This window comes from Papilio xuthus, unplaced genomic scaffold (genome assembly GCF_000836235.2).
Source record: "Papilio xuthus unplaced genomic scaffold, Pxut_1.1 DF826115.1, whole genome shotgun sequence".
NCBI lineage: Eukaryota > Metazoa > Arthropoda > Insecta > Lepidoptera > Papilionidae > Papilio > Papilio xuthus.
Genome location: NW_013532534.1, coordinates 2,803,177 through 2,818,645, shown reverse-complemented (window position 1 = coordinate 2,818,645; position 15,469 = coordinate 2,803,177). Strand labels below are relative to the sequence as shown.

Sequence of the window (15,469 nt, the reverse complement as noted above, 5' to 3'; positions counted from 1 at the left end):
TGGATACTTATGTGACTACGAATAACCACGATTTAATTGATTTGGACTAATATTTACAGCCCGCGACTCCGTCCGTGTGGATTTAAAAAAAACTTAATGAATATATATGTGTGCTTCCAGACTATGTTCTACATCTATGCTCAATTTCAACGAGATCCATGCAGCGGTTCCGGAGATACCTTTAAAGAAATATCCATCCATCTAAACATTCGCATTTATAATATTAGTAAGATTCTCCACCAGCTTAGGAGGAACGTAAATTATATTTTGTATTTTGTACAGGAATTAGGTATCGTTCTATATAATATAGCAGTGGTGTCAGTATACACAACATTTATTAGCCTGAGCTTGTATTCCTGAATCTTTAGACCTAACAGCAATAGGCCGACGTGTAAAAAATATTTAAATTTCATTGTAGTTTTGTCTGTTTAAGTAATAAAATGTATTAAATGCCCGCAATAAAGTGTTAACTTCTCGTGTTGTTTAACAATAGCCTAAACCTTTGGCGGCTTCGCAAACGGGATAAGCAGATGGTCATAAAACCGAGAACAAAGTGGATGGGCCTTTCAAATACGCGCTGCAGTAATTCCAGGTAAGTAAACAAATACTTAAAAATGCTCGCGTACTGATCAGTTATTTTGAAATTTTTATTTGTTTATTACTTTAATTATGTTCTTGTGTTAATTTTTAAACAGATTAACTTTAAATCTCTCTCCAGTACCTTGAAGATTATGTTAATCTTCGTTTATTTTACTTTTTTTTAAATTGCATTTTTTAGAACTTTTGCGACTTGCGAATTTAGCCCTGTGTTCCGTTAGGCGATGTAAAATGAATATAATTGAAGGAATCAATTATTAATGAATTAAATATAAAGGTTTGGCTGGACATTATACATAAGAGAGTTTAAGAGTGGTAGATCCCGCTTTAACATCTTCGCACGAGTTGGCCAGGTTCGCCCGGTGAAATACCATCACCACACAGAAAACGGGCGTGAAGTAGAAGCAATTCCGCGTTTCGTGTGATGAGTGTGCGTCCCGGAGGCCTAATTTAGTCCTCTTTCCCTTCCCACCCTTCTTTTCTAAGGAAAGGATGGGAAGTGAAAGTGGACTTTCCGGATGAGAGGATGCATGGAAAGGGGAAATATTTTCTCTCTGTACATCCTCTCCTCCGTCGATTAAAGGTAGGCGACGCATATGCAATTGCGTATGTCTATGGGCAACGGTCACTTCGCTACTTCAGCGATTTCAGGTGGCCGCTCGCTCGTTTGCTACCTTATGATATAAAAAAATGACCATAGTACACTTCTATCGCGATAATTTCATCAGACGAATCGCACTACTTAATATTGGACCCAAATGGTTTTAGCTTCCTCTAGATAATGCTGTTTTCCAAAGTGATTTTTTAAAAATAGGTTGAATGCAAAATATTGCCTTTTAATCTGTATATCAATTAAAATGTCGACTGAAAAGATGCAAAGAAGATTTTATAGTTCAATGTTCAAGAGTCGTCTCTTAATCTGCTTACTTAAATTAGTTGGTTATGTCCGTGTATTTATTGATATTCCTTGTTATTACGATGAAAGTTTATGCGTGGGTGTTTAAATTAAATAAATAAGATGATCATATAAAAAGCCGGAGATTTTGAAAAAAGGAAATAGATAAAAATGTGGTAAAACTTCTAAACAATAAATTCCTCTTTTGCCTCTCATGAAAATATATGAAAGATAATTTAAGGATGAAAAACTTTTCCTCGGCGGCATCAGATATCCTAAATAAATTAACGTAAACGCAGCGTTATCAAGTCGCTTACAATATTTTCAGGCGGGTTCGAGCAAAGTTCATCGCGGCGGTGTCCATTATTTTCATCGTAATTAGGCAAATTAGGCGATAGCGTGGGGCGAGGCGGCGGCGGGGCGGAGCCGGCCGTGGCTGCGCTATTGGCCGGCGGCGGCTTATGGGCGCCGCCCCGCCGTCGGTGCGCTCCCGAGCCTTCAGCCGGCGTCGGCCTCAGTCGCTATCGCTCCCTCCCGCGTGGCGCAGCCTCGATCGTAGCCCATTGTAGTCCGACCGACGACAGACGAACGACCGACAGCGACAAGCGGCACGGCAGTGTTGTGACGGCGAGTGTGTGTGCGATGCTCGGACGGTGATCGCAGCATGGTGAACTACGTCAACCCGCTCGCCATGTACCAAGGCAAGGGCGGCCAGTACGGCGCGGGCGGCTGGTACGGCTGGCAGCACCAGAACTACGAGGAGCAGCAGTGGTCGGCTTGGAATGCGGCGCCCGCCGGAGAATGGCCCGCGGAGCCGCATCACTTTCCGAAGCGCGAGCCGGGCGAGCGAGATGTCGGGGAGATGCCTTCGCCGGCGAGAGGGGACCTGGCCAGCCCCGGGGAGAGCTCGCCGGGCTCGAGGCCCTCGCAGCCTGCACACCCCCCGCATCCGCCGGGACCGCCGCGCTCCCCCTACGAGTGGATGAAGAAGCCAAACTACCAGACACAACCTAATCCAGGTTTTTATTTTACAAGTACCTACAAATATTTGATTACTAATTCATAATTTATGACATAGCTTTATAGTAATCACTTTGCTCACTATCAAAATCTCATAGGTCGATAGCATAACTTCCATTTTATCAATGAAGACACTTGTATTAAATGGTATTCTAGAATAGATCACTGTCAAGGCTCACATTTCAACTTGCCCAATAGGTGACATGTATAGAAACAATATTTCTTTGATTATGTGACTTATTTGTAAAGTATCATACATGGTTAAGTTTGTATGTAAAGAAAAGTAAAGATCTGTTAGTTATTTAACGAAAAATGGAATATACATTTACTTTCATCACTAAAATTATTAAAAAATCTATTTGGAACTATATGCACGCTTTTTCATGACATTGGGAAGTAATCAAAAGTATATATATAAAATATATCTTTCCGAAGTTTTACATAAACAGGATATCTATAAAATAACAAACAAATGGCTATGCCGTACTCTTTAAAGAGTGAATTAATATAATAACAGGTCCGTCGGATAAAGATTTATGTTACGTAGTTACATTTTAGTGTGGGAGTTTTAATTGGAAGCGTCTATAAGTTTATTATACTATACTAACCTTCACTTTATTTATACTAAGACATAAGCTAATAATTTATATTTTAAACTTAGTCTTTCTATTTACTGTATTAAGAACCATATCGTTGATGAAGCATAAATCTTAAGTACCTACTTAGTTTGATATTATTAATCTTAATACGTACATTAGTTATTATGATTTTGTTTATTTAGAGGGTATGTTTTTCCTTTGGACTTGAATCATAGTATGTAGTTTAAAACGGTAATAGCGAGGCATTTGTTTACCGTGATTCTACCGTACTATCAAAACGTATTGTCTTTGTCATTACAGAAAAGAATAAAAGAGATGGCAAATATGATTTTATACAATGTTTCGACAGTGGAAATTGATGACCGAAATATGTCATCCGATGGTAACTAAACAGCAGATATTCAATTGTCTTATATGTATAGAAACTTATGGTTATAAGTTTTTATATAAACAGCAGTTGCCCGTGACTTCGGCTATGGAAAAAAATCTTGTAATAAATATAGCCTATGTCACCCGGGGATAGTGTAGATTCCCAATAGTGAAAGAATTTTTCGAATAGGTTCATTAGTTTCGTAGCTTATTCGATGCAAACAATCAAATTTTTCCTCTTTATAATATAAGTATAGATTAAGTTCCTACGCTGAGCTTTGAAAGCTCACGGCTAATACGAGGCGTTGTAAATCTTTTTAATATAAAACAAATCGTAGTTGATATTGCCAATAAAACCACGGAATAAAAAAATATGGGCACTATTATCGCGTGTACTTCTGGTCTTCGTTATCCTATTGTTTCTTTTGTTATTTTATATATGGCCAGTATTATAAAGTTTTTGTGTTTTTTTTTTCTTGTGAAATAAATCTGCAAAATCAAGTTTGAGGAAGGTCGAATCGAGTCGTGATTTGATGCGAATCTAATCGATATTTGTGATGCAGTGGGAAATAATCGGTCGTTATTTTGTTGTTGAGATAATAGTGCTTTTATATGTTAGTTCTTTGAAAAGCAAAATAATTGCATCTAAATATAAAATGCATATTCACATATTAAAATGCACGGAAATTTAACAATTTTAAGAAGGTTAAAATAATAAATCAAATATAACGAGGATATTATTTATTTGTGATGCGTGTTTTTTTCTAGTAACTATTATTTAATTTGGGTTTGACTGACATTTTAGATCTTAAAAATAAGACAGAAAAACTGATTGGAATTAAAGGATTTCGTGCTGGTTTTATAATTAGTGAATATTATTACATTTACAATTTAAAGAGTAAAGATCCTAAAGTAAATAAGAAAAATCTAAAATAAATCCTAAACGATTTCGTTCCCTATTGAAAGATCTTACTATTATTAACGTTTTTAATCCTAAGTCTATATATTGTCTATAAATTTACTTTCTTTTTATTTTACCTATTATGTTACGAGAAACGCACAATCTATTTATATAAAAATCAATTTCTGTTGGTGGTTCGCTAAAACTCGAGAATGGCTGAATGGATTTATCATATTATGGTCTTGAAATGTTCGTGGCGATCTAGAAAAGGTTTAAAAGGTGAGAAAAATTCGAATAATTGCCGGGAACTAATTAAGTTTTATTTTCATTCCACGCGGACGGAGTAGCGGGCGACAGCTATTAATGTAAATAAAAATTTGGATTATGGAAGTGAATTGCGCTGAGAAAATAAGCTACTTTCTGTTAATTTTATTAGATCGGTATAGCTAGGCGGATCGTTTTAGTGATGTGATTTAAAAGTAGAATTTTGTAATATTATATTAATCGATTTAGTAATATACCAATAACTCATGAACATTGATTTAAATGATACCGTTGTTTAGATTGTGGAAAAATTAACGCTCTTCAAATGTTTTAAATACAGTATGTAGACATACTTGGTGGTATACGTTATTTCTATCGTAAAAAACAATTATTTTTACTCTGTGATGTGTATTGTAATTTTTATGAAGAAAAAGCATAGAGTAATGTTCCTTTCCTATGAATTTATAGTTCTTAACTAATATGTACATACAGCTGTATGTTCATCATTAATGAAAGCAAAAGTTTTAATACTGCAATAAATTACAAAAACTGAATTAAAATTACCACTTCCTAAATAATACCCACATGAGCTATATTTTTGATTATTAAAATATTCCATGTGAAAATAATTACAAGTAATAATAATAATCGTAGGTATGAAAATAAAGCGCTACTGTACCGCAACTATATATTTACCCTAACGCGTATTTTCCGTAGTAGCTAATATAAAAGCTCAAATAAGAAAAGTATTTTCTTTCAGTTTTACGTCTAGATAAATTTTATATAAAACTAGTTGGCAAGCGACTTTGTCAGGTTAAATTAAAAAAAAAGTAGCCTATGATATGGCCCGACAGATATCAGTTATATTCCAATGAAAGTCATCCAGAATTGTAAAGACGTTTCAATGGTGCTGTACTAAGAAAGAAATATTCTGTTTACTCTTTAGGTCTTTTCTTGAGTGACAATGCAACGCATGCAACGTTCATCTTTTATTTAATTGACCATTACTAGTGTTTTTTTCTTCGCTCTGAAATGTGTATATACCATCGCTATGACAAGACATTTCAATGATTCTACAAGTGTCTAAAAATGCAGTCTATCTTCTTTTTACATGCAATCTATTATCAATAACTGTAAATTAAACAATCACAAAGAAAATTTAATAACTCTTGTACAGGAATACCTCCATTGTAACAGATAGTGATAATAAAAAACGTACTTGTAATTAATTTATTATTGTCAATCACAGTATTGTAAAACGACAGGCACGCGACAATTACACGTTGTATGTACACTTTCTAGTCATCGTGTAATAGTACTCGAAGCGTGAACAATTAATAAATATTGAATATCGTATAACAATATATACTTGTGTTACAGGGGAATGGGTAAAGGTGACCGCGCTTGAATTTACACCCATTAAGTATGTCGTATGAGAAATTATAATTACGTTTATTTATACAGGCGTGTATAATTCGTTTCATGTGCATGTTACTTTTCTTTTTTACCTATTTGCAAGGGACGTTTTGCATTTCTTCAACTATAGAAAATGAAACCAGTTTGTAATTTGTCATTTTCATGCAGTAAATTTCAAAGGCAAGATTTGTATTAGACGCTGAATATTGGGTTCCACAGCTTTTACAAAACCATAGTTTTCTAGTTTCTGTTCTTGTTGAAATATCTCTGATAACAATATATTTTTACGGCTGTTTCAGCAGTGGTAATCCACGGTTATATTTTCATTTCCCGCCTTAACTTCAACATAGTACAACACGTTAAAGCTTCGCATACAGTGCGAATCTCTTTCCATTTCTTCACAGAATAGGATGTTTTAGCACCTCTCATCGTCAACTTTCTCTGTCATTGTCCATTTTCTAAAGTCACCTATGACTTTGTCATTGTGGACCGGAGTTTGCATTTTATTGATTCACGTATTGCTAATTCTTCCGTTCTATTATACAAATTATTAATTTTTGAATATACGTAACCTATGAAAGGTTATTTAGTAGTATTGTGTTCTCTTTAGGGCCTATTATTATCCGTTTGAGAATATATTATGAAAGTTTATTGTTTTACTATTAGGGATATTTGATCGAAGGTGTTAATAAATTGGATAGCTAGGATTATACGTTTTTAAATTTAAATCAAAAGGCATAAAATAGGTATGTTACGCTAATTGTAAACGGAAACATAACAATGTACAGCTTTGTTTATCTTAGCTTAGTCAATCTATCTTCATATCCATTGTTTTAGACATTATTAGTTAGAATCCTTTGGCGCGAATGTCGAGCTTTTGTTACCAAGGAAAGTGTCAGATTGATTAGAGAAGGGACATAAGCGTTGACATTTTAATAAGGCTAGTGTTGCGCCGATACACCGGCAGTGTCGGATGTTCTTTCTAACAATTGTAAATAATTGAAATCGTTGCCCCACTTTTACTTCTTAATCATATATTTACTAAGGAAAAGTGACTGAGACATCTTAGTTCATTTAATAACATTTTTATTCATCATTAAACATTTTAATTTTAACTTAGTCTACTGCATGTTAATGCTATTATCATTACTTACATTTGCGTTACGCTGTTCCAAGAACATTTCTGTTAACGCGTGCCCTGGGATCGTGTGCGCGGTTGGCAATTAATCCGGGAAGGGGGATGTCCCGGCGACAATAACCGACAACTGCTCCCTCGGGAACTTCGCGAACAAATCTTCGCCAAGTTAGCGCGGTCGCGACTCCAAATGTAATTGTACAAGCCATTGTCTTTATTTAGTGCATTGCTGTTCCGTTCCACTTGGAACTTTGTCTATGGCTAAACTTTAAATGTTATTCTTGTCGCATGTTTTGTTATGTCACTTTGAATACGGTTTTGTTCTTTGTTATTATATTTCGTTTGAATCGTTAAAATTGTATAATTTAGTACATAGACTGAAATAACACAGCCTACCTACTCCGAAAATGTATACGGTTTCCTTAGGTTTGATTTACATACTAAATAACTCCGCAATAGTTTGACATATCTTAATAATATTTAGCTACTATTCAACCTGTTTTTTTGACAAAAGCTTTTGTAAATAAAAATACAATTTTACATAAGTTAATAAACAATTACAAGTACCAGGTTCGTACTTCTACATAAAAAGTGTAGGTAGTATCATTATCATCCTCAGATCACTATACATCCCCACCGAGGGGCTCGGAGCCTACCCTAAGTTAGGGGTGACTAGGTCATAGTCAACCACGCTAGCCTAGTGCGGGTTGGTTGACTTTACACATATCTTTGAATTTCTTCTCGGATATGTGCTGGTTGCATCACGATGTTTTCCTTCACCGTAAGAACGTCGGATAAATGTACATATGCAAATCGGAAATCGAAAGGCACATTGGTACATTGCGGTATTCGATAGGTAGTATACTGCAATAAAACAGGTTACTTCTAAGGTCTGAAATCTTATGTACTATTTAAATAATGTTTTTTATAAGCGAAAATTTTGTAATGTCAATGAACAAATAATAATATAACTGTCGATTTAATTCGAACAATGTATAGTTATATTTAGAAATACGACATTTAAACACAAAGCATTATGTTGTACCAATAGATGTATCTAGCGCACTGTTTACTCCTATATTTGCACAGTGCCGTAGCCACAACGTACCTACCTAACCGGCTCTGTGTATTCAAACCTTTCTGTCTGTTTGTCAACGCCAGTTTACATAAAGAAGGGAATGTTCGTAGAAATATTTCTCCGTTTGTTCTGATTCGTTCACGGATAGTTGACGGGCCGAGTTTTGACATTTCGTTGAATGAAATGGGCCACTAAACGTATCTAAGCTATTGTTACGAGCGCCCGACATGATGCGGTGAATGGGATTTAAGAAAAATGGCCGATGAGTGTCGAAAGTTCCGTCTTGTGGTTACGCCCCGGGGAGTCTGGCAAAAAAACGTAAAAGTACGGGAGGCGGCGATGATTGTTATGTTATTGTTTGCGATCGTAACTAATCGATGTTTGACCGCGGCGGGCTGTCGGTCTGTCAATTGCTGTCAACACGTAAGCTGTCAATTGGGTCTAATAGTTTGTTTGAGTTGCGCGTATTGGACCCGACCGCTAATGATGATGTTGATTGGATAATGTTTGTTCTTAAACATGTTGGTATTAGAGCAATGAAGTGTGCATGAGCTGTTTGAAGCTTTTGTCTTTTATGGTTAGTTATTTACCGTGGGGTTTTGAGACCAAAATCCCTTTTTAAAGCATATTTTTCCTCTGTTTTGGCAAAGATAATGACAGGACGATATGTTTTATACTGAGGTTTTGGTCTGAGGATCGACAGTGAATATTATATTTATATGGTAGTTACGTATATCCATCCATTCTTATCGCTTCCATTGTATGTGTGACTATATAATTGCTTTCGCTATTAAATCCATTATTTCCATTTGAAATTCTTTTGTACGTGATTTCAATGCAAGTTCTAAACTGCACCATGTCCTAGATTGCTCCCAATTTGTTCCAATACGTGATCTCTGTGGCGTGCTTTCTAGCCCTGAATTCTCTTAAGACGTGAAGTTTTTCAAGGATCAAAGCTAGTAAATTATATTATTATTGCTTACATTTAGTAACACAAGATTTGAACAATTTTCGTAAGGAAGTACTTGTGCTAAACTTAATATTGCAATGGCAATTAAGTTTACTGAAAACGCTACATATAATAGCTCACCTTACTTTGTTTTGTAGATACTTGTACAGTTATGTTTATTATTTCACGTATTGTTTCAATGTTTGAATTTGTTTATTATCTCGAAACATGTTTGTGAGTAGCTAATATGTTCATGCAATAAATCATGTTGATAGTATACTATGATTTGTTTTTAAACACGAATTTAGTGTTGTGATGTCGTGATTTGTGGATATTTACGCCCGCGAGGCGTCTCCGGGTCGTCTCGGATCCCTAAATAGACGTAACCAGTATATAAAGTTCCCTTCGCATCACATTCCGCCCTCCGTGAACCCTCCGCCAAGTCCCTCCCATGGGAGTGCTACCGTTTAAGTACCTACTCGAACTGAGAATCTCAATTCAAGAGGTGCTCGATGCGATCTGAAATCTTCAGGATGGATTTGCGTCGCATAGATCACGACGGATCGTGATTGTCGTCGTGTTATCGTTCCGGGCAGATAGCGGCCGCGCCCTCGTCCATCAAAAATACATTACAAGCTTACAAGAAGGTAACTCGGCGATACGAGGCGTTGTATCAACACGTTCAAAGGTGCCGCTATCACCGGCCGAACGCGATAATCGCGTATTACTGAAAGCGGGATTTCGGTGTTCGGCGCGCCGACAAAGAGTCGAGCGTAACCGATAACCGTCGATTAATTGTTTTCCTTTCACAAATCGCGTTTAACACGGTGTCGGACAAGCTATCCGCGATGTACTGATACCTGATGTACACGTGTAATCGATGTCTGATACCGCGACAGATAACTTACTGCGGACTCTTCATTAAATACCAATCCACAAGCGCTCTGCACAAACAAGAGACCGTAAAAAATAATGCAGTTCTGTACATTATTAAAAAGTCATCGTTCAATCTAGATAAGACAAAATTAAATCACCCAGTTTCTCTTTGTTTTACAGAGATCTTCGCGGTTTTACTGTACCTAATCACTGAATAATATGCGGTTATGTGGTTAATCTTTTAATCTGTTATTAATTTACGCTTAAAATTAGCTTAATAACGTCTTGAAAAATATTAAATGACGATTTAATGTTAAGATTTAAGAAAAATTTGTGCAAAATAAATAGTGTTTAACTTTATGGCGGTCGCAAAAGCACCCCCCTCCTATCCTTGTTATCTGGTGGTGTATTTGTCGACGATAACCACAGACTAAAAAGTGTTGCTCGCATCATCCCGGCTCGCCCGCCCGCGCTGTTTGTCAAATGTCAACATATTTTTTTTTCTATATAACTCGCCAACGATAACAACTGTCTCTTGTCATTCGGCCTATTACTACGTAAGTAGTGACGTAAATGTTGATCGATTATGTTTTTATATATCTTGCAAGTAGCGTATTTAGTGACGTTTGTTTTTTTTTTCTTATATTGTCGAGTTCTCCTAACAAATTATGGTAATCATTAAAGTAATAGGCAGGTAGGACAGATTAATCATTTCCATTGTTTGTCGTTATTTGTAAAACATCATTTATGTACGTCACTTAAATGATATATAATTTATATTTGACAAATGTTTATTTAACCGACGACCAATTTATCAAATAATTTGATTGATGATTTGCAGATTCCATTGTGGTGGAACTAATCTAGATGAAACATGTTAATCAAAAATATTAATACGTAAGAAAATCCTTGGGACACGTGGGATGTGAGAGGAAAGGCAAGGCGCCCGCCGCCGCCGGGTCCATCCCCGGCCACGTTTACTACAAAAATTAACACCCACTATCAAACACCGCATCGCCTATAGATAGAGCATTTTCTGTTTACTTTTCTAGTTCGCTTTTTGTTTGCTCCGCTAACAGGAAATTTATTTAAGTTATAATTTTATGTCATTCAAGCTCTCCCAAAGAGTTTATCTAGTAATAGATATACGGGTACGTCGGTTCCTTCATTTAAACAATGGCCGTAGACGCTAACACAACATGCCAGAGTGTTGATTTTCGACCCCTTTGTATTAGAATGATAGCCATTGTTTTACAATATCGTTGTAGTTTGCCAAGTAATTTGCAACTCTATATTAATAAAATAAAATTATCAACATTATTCAAATCCACAGACAGATAAAAAAGTTATTTGTGGCAGCAGTACTTATAAATTTAAACACGTTATTACGTGGCAAGGCTTCGGGTACAACTTTTTGAACTACTAAACATTGTCACTCAAACACATTTCGTATTGTTAAATCTATATAATATACTTAATTTCTTTAAGTTCAGAGCACTATATCAAGAAATTTATGAATTATAAATAGCTCACTACACACCGACTAGAGCGTCGGTGGCTCAGTGGTCAAGCACTTGACTTGCAATCTGCAGGTCCTGGGTTCGAATCCCGCCATGTACCAATGTGTTCTTCGATTGCCGATTTACATATGTACATTTATCCGACGTCCTTACGGTGAAGGAAAACATCGTGATGCAACCTGCACATATCTGAGAAGTAATTCAAAGATATGTGTGAAGTCAACCAACCCGCACTTAGCCAGCGTGGTTGACTATGGCCTAATCATCCTTTACTTAGGGTAGGCTCCGAGCCCCTCGGTGGGGACGTTTAGTGAGCTGATGATGATGAAATAGCTCACAAATTATGATATTCGACAGCTAAACAATAACAATAGTGATAAAGATGAAGATAAAGCAGTTTCAGTATTTGTGGCTGAGATGGGTGGGATAATCTGTCAAAGAATAAATTACACGCAATAAATGGAACGGGCTTCTATTTGCTAGAGTGCGGTGTAACGACACAGTTTACGTAACTCCACTAATTCCGAGCCGATTCTCTTCCATGTGACAAACATAATTTATGAAGTTCTTAATACCAAGATAAGGAATATTTACCGTCTCCGAGTACACAAGACGTCTCAGCTGTGTCTTAGTGTTATGTACACAGATCTACGTATCTTGGTAATTTTACTCGTTGAGAAATCTACGGCGCAGATAATAATTGTAAATAAAAATTAACATTTTTCGACACAATCACGGAATGTGAAAAAAAAAACCATGTATTTTCCTTTGTTCGTGAGTTGATGCGTGTTGAATCGTGGGTCGTAAACTGAGGGTTGACTTATGCATAAATTACGAATACATTAAATGACCAGTCCGTTTTTAACGAATCAAGAAAATAAATGTATAACTTGTTTTTGTATTTAGAATTTAAATATTCAGAACAAAAAAATATATTAAAAACTGAGTCCTTTAAGTCCATTTCATAATTCTTATTTCATTATGCAATTTACAGAATACGATATTTATAATGCCAAAGTTAAAAAATACTTTTATATATGTATATTGGTAAGACAAGCAACACGCGGTGTGGTCCCGACCTAATCCCGACAGTAAGCCGTGGTGCGGCGCGGCCCTTCAGTTGTGCCGAGGCTGGATTTACCTTATCGAACCGAGCCGCGAGGCTCACTCCTTCAGACTATATCCTAGCAACATATGACCAACTAAAGAACCCTTCAAACCACAATATTCTTCAAGTTTATTTTAAGTTAGACTGCTAAATATGATTTCTTTATTCAACGGCTAGCAAAATACGAAAGAGGAACGCGTGCACATTTTTAAATTTCAATTAAACAGATTATAAGAATTATTGTTACATGTTATAATCATATTTCTTTTTTATTTAAACCTTTGATTACTTTTCCTTTTTCTCTTCAATATCAAAATTGTCTTGCATCAGACGGAGGAGGGAGTAAATTGTAATATCAACATTTTAAAGCTTTTTAAAAGTGTTCCTTTTTTACATAATATAAAAATTGAGGTAACACATTCAGTTGTTCTTAGTAACTGACGAATGCTGGTCACTTACAATGAACTAGCTAATAAGAATTTAAAACGCCATCTTCGACATTAAAAATATTGTAGAAAAACTTCATAGATTTTGATTACAATCGGAGTACTCTGACCTGTTAATTACTGGGTTGTGGTATTAGTTTTTAGTCTTAAATAAATATTTAATTGAAAGAACGCCCACGCATTTATCTATATGTTTTCAATTTATTAGTGAATGTCTGTGCATTTGTTTACAGTGTAATATAATAACACGAAAACGGAAAAATTCATATACTTTTATGTTACGTTTACTATATTATATTTATTTTTTTCTAGAATGATTATTAATTTAATAAATTATTCCTTTAGTTAACTAGCTGTAAAGTAACAAAGAAAATAAATCGGACACGTACTACTTTGAAGCATTAGGAAAGAATCTAATGACTCGAAAAAATCGATCCAGTGGTTATGGTTGCGGGCAGAAGGGAGAGATAAATTTGCAACTATAAATTCTGATTAGTAGGGTAAATTAAAGTATAATTAAGACTAACTTTAACTTTTCTTGTTACAGGTAAAACACGAACAAAGGACAAATATCGCGTCGTGTACACGGATCACCAGAGACTGGAGTTGGAGAAAGAGTTCCACTATAGTCGATATATTACGATCCGACGCAAAGCCGAGCTTGCGGCAAGTCTAGGACTCTCAGAGAGACAGGTAAATGAACATCAATTCTATTCATTATAATCAAGAGAGAGAATTAATTTAATTATTAATTATTTATTCAATACGATATGTTCACAACAAAGTCTAAATATTCTTATTGTTGATAAATACGACATTTTACGTTAAAATCTATAAACTCCAAAGTATATAGAATTTAACTATGTCTTTATAACTATTATAATATTAGCAATACAATAAATATATCGTTCAATTCAATTGAAAATATCAAAAATGAAAACTTAATGGCCGCCATGTATAGAATTTGATGTTCTTTTGTTTACATAATAAAGAGTTTGGATATGAAGAGTTCTTTTTAAATTATATAAACACAAAAAACTTAAGTATACGGTCTGCTAACCAAGCGAAACTAAAGTCTAATATTTTTTTTATTTATGAATTTGAAACAGTGTAATAATGTTTCTTTTGCCCTTATCGTATACATTTGGTGCGTATATGACAATTTCCTACTTGACTTATATTTTCGAAGTAAGTTATACATTGATTGCGAAAAATATTTTATTTTAAGAAGAACCTTTGCGACATAACATACACATCTAACTTATACGCACATAGAATCTCAAATATACGTAAAAAAGTAGACATATTTTTTATTTTCAAAGCAAAGTGCTTCATATATTAAATTGTTGCAGGTAAAAATATGGTTTCAAAATCGCCGTGCCAAGGAGCGCAAACAGGTGAAGAAACGCGAAGAAGTTGTAATGAAAGAGAAAGGTGATCACGCGTCCCTACAGCACGCGCAGCTGCACCACGCGACCATGCTTCATCATCAGCAGATGATGAATGGTATGATGCATCATCATCACTATCACCAAGGTGTCTTACAAGGGGTGCCAGAGCCGCTCGTGCCCGGAGTACCGCCGGTCCCTTTACTGTGACCTCAGCAACAGAACTTTAATATTCACAACAATGCCTACGGACAGTGAGTGAGTGAAGTGACAGTTAAAACTCTAGTGCGTGTAAACATTATGACTACTGCATTAAATAGACTTGATCTTTGTAATATATGTGATAAATAAGTGCAATATTCTCGTGAGAATATGTACGTCCACTAACGTACTTTAGTACAAGATGACTTGTATTGTAAAGCACCTATCGTGGCTACCCTGATACTGTCATCGTATGGCAATCGCCATGTACGCTTCTAGTACTCAGGCTTTATTTAATAATGACATACTTTTATTTTATTGATAATTGTGAACAAAATTTATAACGCTCTTAATGGATAAAGTCCGCGAACTAGGGCTATGAACTATATAAATTTAATGTAATTTTTGACACTAAAAGGACATAGGTAGTCAACATTTTACGGTTTTATTAAAGTTAATCGTTTTGCGCCGTAAGTGAAACAATAATTTAATCATTGATTTTGATTGTAAATATAGATAATTATATTTTTATATTATTATAATACATTAAGTATTAATTAAATCGACTTTATTTTAAGTGCCTAATTAATGTTTCTCAAATCCATGGCTGTAATTTATGAGATTAATAAAATTTAGGAATGGAACGGTTGTAGTCATTTCATTATTTAATAAAATGTTTCTTACAACTTTTTAATGTTAATTTATTA

At 35.2% G+C, this 15,469-nt stretch overlaps 1 protein-coding gene across 2 annotated transcripts; it reads left to right on the top strand.

Moving 5' to 3' along the window:
- The first annotated feature begins 1,982 nt into the window (after positions 1-1,982).
- On the top strand, positions 1,983-15,255 carry cad (caudal type homeobox). Of its 2 annotated transcripts, none has more exons than XM_013319528.1 (3): positions 1,983-2,526; positions 13,721-13,866; positions 14,526-15,255. In XM_013319528.1, exons 1-3 carry the CDS (start codon positions 2,157-2,159, stop codon positions 14,769-14,771), a joined length of 762 nt encoding a protein of 253 aa, XP_013174982.1. In that variant the 5' UTR covers positions 1,983-2,156; the 3' UTR covers positions 14,772-15,255. The 2 variants fall into 2 exon arrangements, with proteins under 2 accessions (XP_013174982.1, XP_013174983.1); XM_013319529.1 differs by having other exon boundaries at positions 1,985-2,511.
- Positions 15,256-15,469: the final 214 nt, after the last annotated feature.

Bases quoted from the DNA above. Each gene is read 5' to 3' on its own strand.
- cad (XM_013319528.1), top strand. From the start codon at position 2,157: ATGGTGAACTACGTCAACCCGCTCGCCATGTACCAAGGCAAGGGCGGC. The intron at 2,527-13,720 runs GTACCTACAAAT...TTCTTGTTACAG, and splicing joins TCCAGGTTTTTATTTTACAA to GTAAAACACGAACAAAGGAC. The intron at 13,867-14,525 runs GTAAATGAACAT...AAATTGTTGCAG, and splicing joins TAGGACTCTCAGAGAGACAG to GTAAAAATATGGTTTCAAAA.